Here is a 16,819-nt window from a genome sequence, read left to right on the forward strand (position 1 = left end):
TTAGACCTTTAGTACCGGTTGGTGCCACCAACCGGTACTAATGGGTTTTGAGGCATTAGTACCGGTTCATGGCACGAACCGGTACTAAAGGTCCCATTTTCAAACTCCCCCCCCCCACCCTGGACCGCCTTTTCTGTTTTAGAAAAAACAAAAGAAAATGATGGAAATGTCAAAAAATTAAAAAAATTTAAGTTTCCCATGTGATATGTGGTCTAGTTGTTGGGAAAATTTACAAATATGAATTTTGACTTTATTTGCAAAATTTCTCTGGAATTTAGTAAAATGGGCATAACTTTTGCATACGAACTCGGATTAAAAAGTTTTTTATATGAAAAAACATCTACTCGAAAGAACTGCCCTTTTGCTTGGCAAGGGTAGTATAGGGGCCATGTCAGGGCTTGCACTGTCATACTTGAGGTCGTGGTCTCACAAGATCTCTGGATCTGGCACTCTTTCTTTGGCATGGACGGATTGCATAATGATATCAACGTGCTTCGACGCTCTCCGGTGTTTGCAAGGCTTCCCGAAGGCAACAACCCGCCGATGAATGTTAACATCAACGATCACAACTACAAGATCCCGAAGGAAAAGATTTGCCCAAGAGTAAGAGGGTGCTAGGAAGGATGTCGAACGTGCGTTTGGTGTTCTGCAATCTTGATGGGGCATCATTCGGTATCCTGCTAGAACTTGGAGCACCAAGAAGTTGTGGGAGACGATGACTGCTTGTGTGATCATGCATATTATGATCGTAGAGAATGAGCGCCCGGAACGTATCTACAATCAAGGATTTCAGTTTCAGGGTGACAAGCATGAAGGAGGAGCGGCAACGTTTGCATAGTTCATCCAATTTCATCATCATATACGTGATTGAGAAACTCACATTCAGCTGCAAGATGTTTTGATTGCACATATGTGGGCTCATGTCGACAATCAATAGATGTACCCTTTAAAATATATTTGAGACAATTTAATTTTTATTCGGCTTGTAAACTATGATATATTTATTTGGATTGTGGAACTATGCTATTTTTGTTTGCTTGTGAAACTATGCAAAATGTGTGTGCATTTGTTGAAAAACGGAGGCAAGCCGGCCACGCGAAGATATATGGGTCGGCGTGTTGGACGCACCACCGATCCAAATAAAAAACAGAGCGAACACGAAGCGAGAGGCCAATCCAAATAAACAAAAACGGACAAAACATGCATTCATTTGAGTCGGTGCGTTGGAGTTTGCTTTAAATAAGCCAAATGTCACGTACGTGACAGGGATGACATCGCGGATAGCAGATGGTTTTGCACCACGTATGTGCCACGTACATCCTACGTACACTGACAATTTAATTTACACATGTGTAGCTAGCTAGTGGGTCATTAGTTAATTAATCCTTCTTCTTGTTGTGTTGGTCACTCCAGCTTTACCAGGTGTCACCGTCGTTATGTGCTTTCCGAGTTACGAGAATTAAGGTAGGTACACTAGCCGTGGCCGGAAAGTTATTCCAGTGAATTTTTAAGCCAATTCAAAGGACCAGTGACTTTTGAGAGTTCAAGAGCTAATTTGCCACGCATACACTCTTAATTAATCCACACATTGTTGGTCCTACCAGCACAAAAAAGTAGTAAAGGTCAAATTCGAAAAGCATCAGTGCCTTCTCATGGATTTTGTTTAAGCTATTCCAGTAGCTAGGCATATAGAGGGGTGGATCGATTAGGTGGAAGCAATATCATCTAGATTCATTGCACTCGCATGCCGATTAACTGATCTCATTCCATTCGACCACGAGGGTGGGTGTGGGCGGGGGTATTGTATTTTGCTACGTAAGTACAATATTTCTTTGCTACACCCCACACGTGAGCATAATTGAGGACATGACCATCATGTTTGGACTTGACCTGGTCAAGACATGCATGCATGTACCTATACCTTGAGTTGAGTTCTCTTTTGTTTCCTTGCCATTTCAAGGTCAACATGCACAGGCCATTCCACTCCACCTCACCCGTAGACCCCAAAAGCCAAAAGCACATAACGCTATTCTATTGCCTTCATACTAGGAAATGCTCTTGAAGCTCCTCAGGGATACCAGAACCAGAAGATCCTGTCAAGGGGAAACAGGGCCTTAATAAACGCCATCTCGAGACTTGGACTCGAGGGATAATAAGATCAATAGGAGAAGGGCAAATCTAAAAATAGAGTAGATCTCGGGCCGTATAGAAATACTTCAGAAAGCACTATGGTCTGAAGTGAAGGGCGGGAATGAACGGAATCAATTATTAAGGAACCCGAATTGTTGGGTTTTGGACTGTTAAATTGATCGAACCGAGACCAACGTCAAGTACGAGTTATTAAGTGCCAAATCAAAAAAAGCCTCACAAACACAGACTTACAATAAGAAAAACATTCAAAATCTCATGGGTGCTGAAGTCTTCTTCTTCCTGCATCCACCGGTGGCACGCCGTGAGCATAGCCCGGTGCCGCCTTTGGGATTCCGCCTCGGTGGGGTTAAAATTTTAAAAACTAGGAAATTGTGGAAGCAGCGACAGGGAAGTCGTCGATGTAGACTAGGAGACCCCGATGGCCGTGATCTGCGGAGAAAATCGCTACCCTAGAGAGAAAACCCATCGACAAGGGCCAGTAGAAACTCCAATTATTACCAAGACCACAAAAACACTAAAAAAATATCACCCATGTTGTTGTACAACAGGTCCGGGTCTAATGTCGAGCTCGCCGCCATCCAGAACCATGCACCAACGCCCTCTTCTTTGATGATCCAGCCATGCCGAGCCATCGATGAAGATCTCTGCGTTGGATCCCTCCAATCACCAACGGTTTTAACAACGACGATGCCGTTCACTGCCAGATGAAGCATGTCGCCCGAACACCCATCTCCTTTGTTGTCCCACAACAACCCCCCCAGTGCCTCCACAACATGTCCCATGATATAGACCACCCCGTTGCCGCCAGAGTCATGCAGGCTTTGCCCGGCAACGCGCCCTGACGGCAGCAAGAGGGATGGATGACGGGTGGCGACTAGGGTTATTCCGTCGTCAGCCTCAGTCGCGTGTCTCCAAGGAAAAACGATTCGCACCGGAGACATTCAAACATACTCCCTCCATTCCACAATGTAGTGCTTCCTCTATCCCCGTGCTTCAACTTTGACCGTAAATTTAACTACCAAGACCGATTGCGGCGGGAGCAAAAATTATATCAGTGAATTCGTATTCGAAAGAAGTTTTCAATTATATATTTTTTTCTCCCGCCGCAGTTGGTCTTATTGGTTAAATTTATGGTCAAAGTTGAACCTCGGAAAGCGTGGACGCACTATATTTTGGAATGGAGGGAGTAACATCTACCTTTATCCACTATCTCTTCTTGTTGGCGATGGATATTCCGCGGCTATTTGTTATTATTGGATAAAAACCTTCTTCTTTTTCTTTCTTTATTTTCAAAAATGAAGACGCCATTACTCTTTTATATCTTCAGGTATTGTATTGTCTCTCTTGCAGATATTTCGTCTCTCTGTGGTCTCTGCATCTAGGTGTTAATGTTGTTTTGTACGTGATTCAATTAGGAATTTTATTTTTAGATATGAATTAGTTTTGTAAGAAGTTTCAAGCATCTAAGCTTTACTCAATTTTGGTAGGACAGAGGGGATTTCGGATACTTGCTATCAACTACAAAACAAAATATTCTTTTGTCTACTCTAGAACAGACTTAACACAACAGAAATGCTGCATTGGAAGAACTTCATACCAGATTACTCATGTGTCATGTGTGGGCCAAATGCCTTTAAACCCTAGGAAATTGTGGAAGCAACGGCTAGGAAGTCGTGGATGTAGACCAGGAGACGCCGGTGGCCGTGATCTACGGAGCAAATCGCTACCCCAAAGAGAATAACCATCGATAAGGGCTAGTAGAAACTCCAATGATTACCAACACCACAAAAAATTGAAAAAAATATCACCCATGTCGTTGTACGACAGGTCCGGGTCTGATGTCGAGCTCTGTTGAAATATATTGCCCGCCTCCCTCTATCAGTTCGGACTGATGGGTGAACTGATTATGTGCATAAACTTACAATCAAGAGGTTCATGGTTCAAAACCCAATAAATGTAATAAATAATTGTGGCCTCCCTACGTTTTCGCTGCCCACGTCATATAGCTCCAAAGAAGCATAGACGTGAGGCAGTGTGGCTTGCTAAGGTCCACCCTTCCACCGGCACTCTGTATTCCAAGTTTGTACTGCTGCATTTGCACAGTAGCATGTAGTATCTTATACTACAACATAGGTTTAGATTAATTGATTCTAGTCTCAAGGCTGTTTCTGCCTGTTAAGTGAGAGCCTAAGTTTGGGATACACATACAAGTTAGTGAGAGTAATAAATTAGCAACATTGTGGTAAGGTAGATGATCGAGAAAACAGCACTAGTATTCTAGGCGCAAGAGTTTAAGATCCAGTCTCTGACTATAATTTAGTGAAGTCAACGTTTTGACAAGGATATGAAGCATAGATGTAAAAGTGCATAACAAAGCGTTCTCGCGTTTTCCTGCTGTCAATGCATACACGAGCATAGTCTTGCTTTTTCTAATAACTACGTATTGTCTTCTACATATATCTCCTTTCTTACCATCAAGCTTTTGTCCATATATCTTGTACATGGTATCTTATGCACTCATATCGTTTGAGATGACATCGATCAAAACCACATGGCAAATCGATGTTGGGGAAGATGAAGTTCAGAAACTCCCTGTCTCCCCTCAGAAAACCTGCATACGGAGTGTTGCATCGCCAACCTTCTATCTATTTCATCTGAAGCTTAGGCACTTCACTATTTGTAAACCAGTTCACGATAATTTACCTAACAAATTAACATTTGCTTGTGGAGAGACATACCTATAATTTCTTTCCCATTGTGCATTGATAAACTTTCGTCCCACCCTCGAAAGCCATATATTCAGACGATTTAAGTAGCTTATTTTTGTTGGAAAAGACAGGCGGTGAGGTCATCATTAACGGTCACCAGCAGAAGTATGTGGACCAGTACCACGGACGGATGGCTGGCCGTGCAAGTCAGTCCACTTCGTACGACGCAAGGTGACTTTTCAGGTATAAGTAGCCAGTGTCCTTAGCTTGCAAGCCTGGGCTCTTAACCGAGTAGCAGGCAGGACTGACTCAAGTACCAGAAGGCCACCTGATGCGTATGAATATGCCACAAGGTCTCACGCCTGCTCCTGCATCCATGACGATCCCGATGGCGCATTCCTCACGGCCGACGCTGGGGTTCCCCCTCGGCACGGCGCTCCTGCTCCTCGTCATCTTCTCCCTCAGCGGCATCTTCTCGTGCTGCTATCACTGGGACAGGCTCCGCTCCCTCCTCTGGTCTCGGCATCCCGGCATGCTCCAGGAAGGCCCACACACCGTCATCTCAATTGGATCGGCGCCGAGCAAGGCTGCCTCCGAGCACAAGGTAGCAGCAGCAAGCGATATATCTGTCGTACACCTTATTTTGTGTTTTGGCAATCATCTATCTCTTGCAAACTTGAGCTGATGATTTATGGCCCTTGCCTCCTTGTTTGCAGAGCGAGAAAGCTGGAAAGGAGTGCGGGTTGCCCGTGATCATGCCCGGGGATAACATCGCGAAGTTCTACGCGAGGCCCTGCCCGCACGAGGCGTGTTTAGCTGCAGCAGCAGCAGCAGCAGAGAAGGGCGAAGTCGAGGTGCAAGTCAGATGTTCAGTTTCGTGACCGTCAGTATCTGTATATGAAATCGTGCGTAGCTAGGTGCTGGCGAATTATGATTGATAGATAGATTGTACATACGCAATGTTTTAAATAGCGGGCTATGGCATTTAGCGGCGACCCTTAAAAACAGCTATAGCTGGGCTATAGCGGAGCTATAGCGGCAAATTTTACATGAAATCATTTAGCGGCAACACCCTCAAACAGCTATAGCAAAGCTATAGCGGGGCTATAGCCGGCTATTTAAAACTATGCTTATGATTGATGGATTGATTGTGTACTCGCATGCATTTTGATAGTTTTTCAGAAAAGAGAGGAGAGAAAAAATGAGAACCTTTCATGTGCAGATAGCCAGATACGCAACACGAATAGTCCAGAAAAGGCGATTTTTGTGTCAGCAAACTAGCTGAATATTTGTTTTTCTTGTCATGGAACTTGTTGAATGCCATGAAATTTGGGATCTTTCTCTTAGGGGGTTGGGGTGGATGTCATTTCAGGAAAACCAAGAAAAGTTCATAGTAGCTTCTTTTTCAAATTATCTGGGAATTTGTTAGCGTTTGTTCTTTCTGCGAGGTTTTTGAAAAGGAAAAAAGAGAGGAAATTAGATTGCCGCTGAACCAAATAGGATCCTTGTCCTGTGGTGCCCCACCGTACGTATGTATATGCACGAAAGCACGACGGAATTGGATTGAAACATGGACCTAACAATAACATTCATATCGGCTGGGATTGTGGTGAGTGCAGGATTAATTAAGTCCGGCCATGACATACTCTGGTCCGTCCTTATGCAGGGCACAACAAGGACGTGTTTGGTTGACAGCACAACCTCCATCCAGGATTTGGGGGACAAATTTGGCTGTTTGGTTAGTCGCGTGTTCGGCTGGGTCTGTGCCGCACGCTCCTCAAAGCAGCCCAGAGCCTAGCTCTAGAGGAACGACCGGCTTGGCCGTTTCCGCTGAGCTAGGCTTGAGCGAGCGCAAATAGTACACGTGGCTGCACAAGCGGGACGAGCGGGAGACGACGCTATGTTTCCTGAAGGCACGCCATAAAATCACCTCACCGCTCAATCGCTCATGTCTCCCTGTCACTCTCCTCTCACCTTTGGCGGCACCATGAATCCATGATGAGCATCGTTGGCTGGAAGATCTTGATGGCGACCATCGGCGACCGGACGATGTGATCATCCGAAGGCGCTTCATCACCACTTCGCCAATGAAGGTAAGTCGAACCCACCAAATCTGTATGTAGGACGCAATCTAAGCCCGATTTAGGGTCTGACATGGTCCGATTTGGGGTAAGATAGGATTCATTTGGGGAAGATCGGTCACTAAATCTAAAAGGTTGTAGCGTATGTGTCAAGCTTAATGATCCTCATTGTTGTGCAGTCGATGTATTAGGGCGATCCTTGGTATGAGGGTTGGTTCTTCACATTGTAGGTCTGATCCTTGTACGTGCTCTCCTCTTCTAGATCATTCAAGCTTAATTGTTGTGCAACCAATATGTAGTATGCTAGAAATATGGTAGTGTGTCGAGCTTCATTATCTACGTTGCAGTGCTGTATTGGCAAGCTGGTCCTCGACAATGATGTTGGCAGCTGCTTGAAGGATGGGGGAGAAGACATCGGCTCCAAGAGGTGAAGGGGGAGGCTGACGAAGGTTGGCCACTTCAATGAGGTTTGTGGAGAAATGATGATGATGATAATGACGACAATGCGTGCCCTCAACATGGTTTTATTTGTTGTGTGGTGCGTTTTACCTTGAGTGTGCCCGATCAGCGGGTATTGATGATAATCTTTCAATTTTTGATAATTAATTCGACAACTCCATTCTTCTTTCTTAATCAATAATTAATAATTGTCACAAAAAATAACAATTACTAAACAATGCAAATCTTTCTACATTTAAAAAGCTCAATGATGGTGCTTGTGTCTTTTTACCGTGACCCCGCCCTCAGAGAGAGAGAGAGAGAGTGTACAAACACAGCCAGGCAAGAGGTCCAAGCAGTACTAATCGGCAAAAAAAATTCAAAAACAATTATGCAAATACATATGACTGTTCGTCAAGTATGTAAAAAGTTTCATTGGGTAATTCGATTATTTGCATGCTACACACAAAGAAAATATCTGGCCCCGAAACAACAAAGATAAAGCCCATTTTAATCTGTGTATTTATCTTTTTTGTATACATTACATTTTAACATATATGTTCATGAAATTTTATACGTGTATACTACAAATATTCATCTATGTATATACTTCTTTCAGATTTTTTCAATGTGTGGAAATAGTATATTTGCTAGAAAAGATAAAGAGCTCTGTGGTGCTCGGCCTCTGCTATGCTTTTTCATGCCCTTCTCCCCATTTTTAGTCGGCAACGTGGCCCTAGCGACCAAATAAAAATCTTTTGGGAGGATGATAGTACCCCATGAGCCGGACATGCATGTTCTTCATCTACTACTTCCGTCCTGTTTATTGCTCCTCCTCATACTTTGAGCCAAAATTTGATCAGGATTTAACTGTCAAAATGCTAATGCATGTCACAAAATATTATATCGTTGGATTTGTATTTAATCATAATTTTCAATTATACTTTTTGTTTGTAAAATGCATTATCATTTTGTTAATTAAATCCATGGTCAAAATTTGACACAAAATACTAAGAGTATCAATAAATCAGGACGGAGATAGTACTAGCACTAGTACCAACGAATAAATTTAAGTAAAAATTGTGGGCACCATGGAGGGGAGGGGAGCGGCCGAAAATGATGCATCTACAGACGTGGCTTATGGAAACAATCATACAGGCGGACATGTTTTGGGGCCATCCACCTATACCTGGCCAAACCTCGGGCCGGGCCGGGCCTAGCCAAGCCCAAGGCAAAAACCCAGGCCCGGGCCCGGCCCGGCCCGGCCATCGGGCCTGGTTTTTAGGCCCGAGCCCGGCCCGAACATGTAAAAGCCCATCGGGCCTTGGCCCAGGCCCCTTTAGGAAATCGCAAAACCGACAGGCCCGGGCCCGGCATGGCCATCGGGCTCAAAATCTAGGCCTGAGCCCGGCCCAGGAGCAGCGTCAGGTTGGACCGGGTCAGGCTTTTTTGGGCCGGGCCGGGCTTCCCATGGCCAGGACTACATCCACCCCACCAACCAACTGATTCCAGCTCTTTTGGTAGCCTCAAGTCCGTAAGTTAGTTCGTAATTGTAGCATTGTTCGGGGAGCAGAGGATTGCAAGCGCAGGGATACAACACGTCTAACTAATTAAACTATCAAGCCATCTTACAAGATTATTATATACTACCTCTGTTTTTAAATGTAAGACATTTTGGCGGTTCAATTTAAAACTGTCAAAACGTCTTATCTTACATTTAGGAACAAAAGGTGTACTAACTATCAAGCCACCGTTTTTCAAAAAAAAAAAAAACATCAAGCCACCGATTAAGGAAAAGATCTATGTGGATCTCTAACATGTCTAACAAACCCCTATTTTGGTAAATGAAATCATTAAACCACAAGATCCGTAGAAAACATCCACATTGACTGTCGGTGGTTGATGTTCCTATTCGATGGGCTAATAGTCTGGGATTTCATATTGAACATCTCGCCCGTGTCGATAAAATAGATAGTATCACGTTCCACATCTACATAGGCATGAATAGACTTGCAGAAGGGTCTGCTAATGAAAAGCGCTTGATCACCTAGGCCATCGGTAATCGGCATCCAGACTCCTTTGCTGGCATTCGCTTCAAAAACCTCCACCTTGCGAGTGAATTTGGTGTTGTGCAAGGGCCATTGTAGTTGTCTTCTCACCATGAGTAACTTCCCGCGTGACTCGACCAAGTGGCAAATGACGGAAACAAAATCATCTGGTGCATCATAGTATCTCAGGTAGGCTGTACCATCGAGAATCATGTCGTCGCCAATTCTCTCCCTAAGTTCATCTAAGGCGCAATCCTTCTCGTATTCCTCTTCAGTCATTGTCCCATCATCGTACTCATAATCCTTATGGACCTCGTGCTTATCACCCCCATTGTTTGTGCCTCGAAATTGTCTTCATGATTGTCGTCATCCCTCCATGCATGGAAACAGTAACTGCGCATGGGTGGGTGCCTGATGAGTCGCTCGATACCGGAGATGCCAGGCACACCATCATCATCAAAGTTGATACCGAGAGAGGCGAGGTCCTCGGCCTGAGTGATCCCGTAGAGTTTATCCCCAACAAAAGCAATGTCGATGATGTAGACGAAGGGAGCAGATTCCGGCTCGGGCAGCCACACACCCTTCCCCGGCCGGACCAAGATGAGGGGATAATTGCAGTTATAAGAAAAAGTGTTTCCCCCCGCTTTGTATTCCAAAGCAACCATCTGATACATCCAACGATAGGTGCTGGGGCGGAAGCAGCACAAGCACGCCCAAAAGAAAAGAAAAAGAAAAGGAAAAGAAACAAATGCCGATAACGGCGGATCGACAAAAACAACGAAGCCTCGCGACCGCTGCGTCCACCGGAGATCGCCCACCAAGCTCCGAGACTCCGAAGCGCCGGTACCAATCAACACCTCCAAGAAGGAACGCGACGATGACGACGCTGCTGCCAAGGGTTTCCCCCGGTACACCGCGAGGAGAGAGGAAGGGGAGCCCCGACGCCCTCCAGGAAGGTCTGGCGGCACCCTCAAGCGCCACCGCGTCGGTGTCGACCAAACCAACAGGGATTTCTCCCGTTCCCATCCTCTACCTCAGGCACTTCGGAGCTCGCCACCAAACCGACCACCACCCGACGCCAACACGGACACGAAGCTTCCCATGCTGTCTCACCACAGCACCGCGAAGATGGCCTGCACAACGAAGAAGAGCCGGGACTAGTGCAACAGCACCGTCGGCATACGGGAGGGCCCCACCTCCACCGTCCACGACAGTAACCGACCGGACGCCATAGCATGAGCCTATCGGGCCCGTGGCCCCAAAGGCCCGGCCGGGCCCTCAAAGGCCCGGACAGCTCCCGCCTCCGCGCAGCAGCTGGCATGCCGCCGGTGTCACTGTCCCAGTCCAAGCCGCTCCCCTGCGTCCCCATACAGAGGACATGCCGCTGACCGACCAGCACCACCGGACCGCCCTGCCGCCAAGAGGCGGCACCACCACGGCGAGCGTCGCCGGCCACCGCACCAGGCCTCCAGAGCGCCACCGGCTGAGCAGCACCGCCGCGTCCCCCCACCCCGGGAAGGAGGAGCGCGCACGGGGAAGGAACGTCCCGCCGCCGCCGACACCACCCGGCCAGATCCGGGTGCGCCCGCCGGCGGCGGGGGGGGGGGGGGGGGGGGGGGTTGGGACGAAGGTGGGCGAACGAGGAGGAAGGGGGGCGCGCCGCCCCGACCGCCTCCCAGGGAGACGGCGGAGGCAGCTGGACGAGGAGGGGAAAGGGGGGAGGGGCGGGGCGGAGCGCCCGCGCTCGCGCGGAGCGGCGGCGGAAACGGAGGAACGGGAGCGGGGAAGCGGGCACGGGGGAGCGGGGCGCCGCGCCAGGCGGGTGGCGGCGGGGGGGATAGGGCCCGCCGGCGGCGGGCGGAGGGGGGAACCCTAGCGGGAGCGGGTGCGGGACGATAGTTGCAATTATTGGTCAGGAAAGCGACGGCATCATGAGGGCCCGACCGCATGAGCACCTTGCGGACCTCGAAAAGTTTGGAGACGGCACTAATGCGCTTGTGCAAGAAGAAAGGGTTGTGCAAGAAGTTACTATGTACGTTCTCAACGTCGGTGCAGTCGAGGGTAAGCCAGTCATCTGTGGAGCCGATGCATCTTGCGCTCTTCGGCAAAGTAGGGATGCGGCAGCCACCGTCGTGGGAGGGTGCAGAGAAGGAGCCATCTGACAAGACAATCCACGGCAGCAGTCGTGGCGCCATGACGTGGCTGCGCATGGCCAGGTGCCACGAACGGCACACAGCGCGGAAGCGGGCGCGGTCGGCAGAGACCGACCACTATCGGGCACGGCACACTGCCTGGAAGGCACCACAGTCGTCGGCGAAAGAGAGGGCACGCCGTATGTAGAATATGTGAATTGCACTATGTATTGCTCTTCGTGCATAGGCACGTATATATGATGTACAAAGCTGGGCCACGGACCTCAACTATACAAGGAACTAGGAGGTGGGCCCAATACACAATATGCACATAACACATATACTCAACACCCCCCCCCCCCCCCCCCCGCAGTCGAAGCGGCACCGCGGCTGACGCAAAGACTGGACCGGAACTCCTCAAATGGCGCCGTAGGCAAGCCCTTGGTCATGATATCGGCAAATTGTTAGGAAGTAGGGATGTGTAAAACATGAATATGGCCAAGGGCCACCTGTTCTTGAACAAAATGAATATCCAACTCAATATGCTTGGTCCGTCGATGATGCACTGGGTTAGCGGAGAGGTAGACCGCCGAGACGTTGTCGTAGTAGACCACCGTGGCACGGTCAACAGGACAAGAGAGCTCTTAAAGCAGCTGGCGAAGCCACGAACACTCGGCGACAGCGTTGGCCACCGCACGATACTCAGCCTCAGCAGTGGAGCGAGAGACCGTAGGCTGCTGCTTGGACGACCACGAGATAAGTGAGGGTCCAAGGTAGACACAATAGCCCAAAGTGGAGCGATGAGTGTCAGGGCAACCCGCCCGGTCTGCATCGGAGTAGGCGGTGAGGGCGGTGTCGGCGGAGGCGTGACGCCAAGATCCATAGTGCCACAGATATAGCGGAGAATCCGCTTGACGGTAGCCCAGTGAATGTCTCGAGGAGCATGCATATGAAGACACACCTGCTGCACGGCATACTGAATCTTTGGTCGAGTCAGAGTGAGGTACTGGAGAGCACCAACGATAGACCGATAGAAAGATGCATCCGAAGCAGGAGAACCATCCGTGGCAGAAAGCTTGGCCTTCGTATCAACAGGCGTAGCGGCGGGCTTGCAGTTAAGCATGCCGGCGCGCTCCAGGAGCTCGTGAGCGTGCTTCCGCTGATGAAGGAAGAAGCCATCCGGACGGCGCACCACCTCGACACCGAGGAAGTAGTGCAAAGGACCCAAGTCCTTGATGGCGAACTCAGCGCGAAGACGAGCCGTGAGCTGACTGAGGAGACCAGTCGTACATGCCGTCAGGATGATGTCGTCGACATAGAGCAGCAAATAGGCCGTGTCAGAGCCCTGATGATAGACGAAGAGCGAGGCGTCCGAGCGGGTAGAGCGGAACCCAAGCTGGTGGAGAAACGTCGCGATGCGCTGGTACCAAGCGCGCGGAGCCTGCTTGAGTCTGTACAAGGACCGCGAAAGCAGGCACACGTGGTCGGGAAGTGCCGGGTCAACAAACCCAGTGGGCTGCTGGCAGAAGACCTGCTCCTCGAGGTGACCATGGAGGAAGGCGTTGGAGACGTCCATCTGGTGCACCGGCCAATCACGGAAGACCGCAAGGTGGAGAACCATGCGTATCATGCCGGGCTTAACGACCGGAGCGAAGGTGTCGGTGAAGTCGATGCCAGCATGCTGTCGGAAGCCACGAACGACCTAGCGCGCTTTGTAGCGATCAAGGGTACCATCAGGACGGAGCTTGTGTTTAAAGATCCACTTTCCGGTAATCACGTTGGCGTGCCGGGGACGGGGAACAAGCTGCCACGTCTGGTTGCGCAACAGGGCGTCAAACTCCTCTCGCATCGCAGCCATCCAGAGCGGGTCACGAAGAGCGGCTCGAACGGAGGACGGCAACGGCGACGGCTTAGAGGTGGACGCCGCATGGACGTAGTCATCCGAGGCGTAGCGCGAGCTCGGGCGAAAAACGCCCGTACGGGCGCAGGTGACCGAACCGTCCATAGGCGCCGGGGGCGCCGAGGGGACCGGGGAAGCCGGGGGCGCCGAGGGGGCCGCGGGCGCCGGGGGGGCCGCGGGCGCCAACATCGGGGGTGCAGGGGGCACCAGCGCCGCGGCTGAAGGGGGCACCGCATGCGGGGGCACGCCTCAAAGCCAGGAGCGGGCCAAGAGAGGCGCGCGAGCGTCCTGGGAGAGGCATCGAGGAGCCCACATCACCGGTGGCGGGAGGAATAGCCGGGGGTACCTGGTGAAACGAAAGCACATGCTCATCAAAATAAACGTGCCGAGAAGTGAACACATGGTGGGAGACGGGATCGTAGCACCGATGTCCCTTGAAGTTAGAGGGGTAGCCAATGAAGATGCAAGCGACAGAACGAGGTGCGAGTTTGTGAGGAGCGGAGTCGGCAGTGCTAAGATAGCAAAGGCACCCGAAAATACGCAAGCCATCATACGATGGGGGCGTGCCGAAAAGAAGATGGTGAGGTGCATAGTTCCACCGTGGGCGGCAAGGGCGAAGGTTAAGGAGAAGAGAAGCTGTAGAGAGTGCGTCCGGCCAGAAACGAGGTGGCACGTTAGCATGGAACAGGAGCATGCGAACGCAGTCGTTCAGAGTGCGAAGGACGCGTTTGGCTCGACCATTCTGCTGGGAAGTATACGGGCATGTGAATAAATAGCCCGAATTACTAGGAACCGGAGAGGTCCACACATCGCTATGAATCAACTGAAAAAGGAAAAGAAGTTATGGTGGTGGAGTTATTAAATGGGAGGCAAACATGTTTGCCGACGCGACAGGCATGACAGGTGTGATCCTCTATCTTATGGCAACTGAAACTGAAACTCTTAAGAATATGACGAAGTGTGACGGGGTTGGGATGACCCAAACGAGCGTGCCAGAGATCGACGCCGGCGGAGAGAGCAACCGGTGCGGTGGTGGAGGTGGACGGCGAATGCACCGGATAGAGCTCGTCGAGGTTGTCACATCGATGAAGTACCATCCTGATTCGAGCGTCCTTGACACAAAACCCAAGCCCGTCAAATTCAACAGTAACAGGATTTTCATGAGTTAAACGACGAACCGAAACAAGGTTTTTAATAAGATGAGGTCACACAAGTATGTTAGACAAAGTAATAGTATGAAATTAGAAGGAAAGGAAGTGTGCCCGACATGTGTGATAGGGAGTGTGGAACCGTCGCCGACAATGATGCGGCGGTCGGTGGTGACGGGAGTGAAGGAGATAAGATTATCAGGATAAGAAAACATGTGAGCCGTAGCCCCGGTGTCCATGTACCAATCATCACCTCCGGTGTAGTTGTTCGATGTAGAGGCGGCATGTAGTGCTGGAAAGAGCACCGCGTCCCAGAGCACCGGCAGCAGGGCCGGCGAGGGGGGCGAAGACGCCATGAGGAGGCCGTAGCCACCGTTCGGCAGCGGCGATGAGTACTTTCCAGACGATATGGGAAGCAGCCCTGGCTGCCACTGCGGTACCGGATAGACCGGATGGCCTGCTGGAAAAACCTGCTGGCCCACTGACAAATGCTGAGCGCCGTCTGCTTGCTGCCCAGCGGACGAGTGCAGGCCTACTGGCGACTCCTACCAGTACCCGGGAGCCTCGTACACCGGTGCATGGAACGCCCCGCGCAATAGCAAGGGGTCAACGGGCAGAGTCGGCGCCGACGGCGGGGCGATGACGGACTGGCCGGAAATCGCCGGCGGCGGGGCGACGACAGATTGGCCGAAGACCGCCGGCGGTGGGGCGGCGACGTACACCAGCGGGGGCAGCGGAGCCGAGGTGTGCAACAAGTCAGGACGAGCTGGCCGAGCCGCGCCGTAGAGTGCCGGCGGCGGGACGACAGAGACGGCGGCGAACGGGCCGGTTGACGACATCGCTGATCCGACGATGCGCGGCAGCTTGGCAGGCGATGCAAGCGGGTGGGTAGCGAGCTGGCGGGTCGTCGATTTGGCTGTGGCGCGGCAGCGACGCGAGTGGACTCGGCAAGCGAGCCCCGCTCGCTCGGCGACTTGGTGCGGCGTGGAGTGACGCGATGGTGAAAGCGCTTGACTAGAAAGCTAACCTGCTAAGCAGGCAGGCAGGCACCTGGATGGATTTTGCTCGGTGTCTAGCTAGCTTTGCATACAGATCGAGTCCCCGGCGGAACACTTGGAAAGACACACGCTACGCGAGGGTCTTGAGCGAGCGGGGAGATCGAGCGCGGCGGCTAGGGTAGCACGCCGCAGTGAGAAGGAGTGGCGGCCGGCGCGGGAGGCGCGCGAGCAGCGGCGGCGGCGGCGGCGATTGGTATCATGTAAAATATATGAATTGCACGATGTATTGCTCTTCATGCATAGGCATGTATATATGATGTATAAAGCTGAGCCACGGACCTCAACTATACAAAGAACTAGGAGGCGGGTCCAATACACAATATACACATAACACATATACTCAATACCGTAGAACCAGGATCTGAGACCACACTGCGGAGACAGAGAGGTGGCGTGTCCAGTGGTGGTCAGCTGGGGCGCCGGAGCCAAGGCGGTCGATGACGAGGCCGAGGATGTCCTTCGCGGCCTCCGACCACCGCGGAGCCGAAGACGCCTTAGGTCGATCGTCCATACTTGATCGATCTCCGGCTCGATCGCCTGGCTTGTGTGTAGTTATCTTTTTTTTAGCGTCAGTATAGACATAAGCTCACGTAGTCATCGCTATAAAACAGAGCTAGCTAGGTTGGGTCTGAACCCGAGAGGGGGTCGAGAACGGAACGCCTGCACGTGCATCCGGGTCCGGCCCACAAGCAATGGCCAATCGGACTTTGTTTCCCCTTCCACAAGCTACGGCCTACGGTACGATTTTCACTTCAACTGATGAATAAAGTTTGAGGTTGACTTCAATCATCATAGTTTCCCTTCGAATGATACGATGATTCCTCGGAGATGCTCCAGTTACAGAGCAATGTATAGTCAAACTTTAGTGAAATTGTTTGAAACTTCAACACAAACTCTTGAGGTCATATCATGACATCATGCAAAAATTTCATATTTCTTGGTGTTTATATATATTTTTAGAAATCAAAGCAAATAAATAAATACATGTGAGTGTGTGAATTTTCCAAACTTAATATTTGAATTTTTTTCATTTTGGTGGACAACATCCACAAAAATACTTCCTTCTTTAAAGAAATATAAGATCGTTTTAGTGATCTATAAACGATCATATATTTCTTTACCGAGGGAGTACTTAAGAACCTAAATGCGTTTTTA

General features: G+C 50.2%; 1 protein-coding gene across 1 annotated transcript; it reads left to right on the forward strand.

The window, feature by feature from the left end:
• The first annotated feature begins 5,039 nt into the window (after positions 1-5,039).
• LOC125554426 (uncharacterized protein At5g65660-like) lies at positions 5,040-5,851 on the forward strand. Its single transcript, XM_048717987.1, has 2 exons — positions 5,040-5,463; positions 5,576-5,851. Exons 1-2 carry the CDS (start codon positions 5,191-5,193, stop codon positions 5,738-5,740), a joined length of 438 nt encoding a protein of 145 aa, XP_048573944.1. The 5' UTR covers positions 5,040-5,190; the 3' UTR covers positions 5,741-5,851.
• Positions 5,852-16,819: the final 10,968 nt, after the last annotated feature.

Source organism: Triticum urartu, chromosome 4, assembly GCF_003073215.2.
Source record: "Triticum urartu cultivar G1812 chromosome 4, Tu2.1, whole genome shotgun sequence".
In the NCBI taxonomy this organism is placed as follows: Eukaryota; Viridiplantae; Streptophyta; class Magnoliopsida; order Poales; family Poaceae; genus Triticum; species Triticum urartu.

Coding starts and splice junctions, on each gene's coding strand:
- LOC125554426 (XM_048717987.1), top strand. CDS start 5,191: ATGCGTATGAATATGCCACAAGGTCTCACGCCTGCTCCTGCATCCATG. Junction 5,464..5,575: donor AGGCTGCCTCCGAGCACAAG/GTAGCAGCAGCA, acceptor CCTTGTTTGCAG/AGCGAGAAAGCTGGAAAGGA.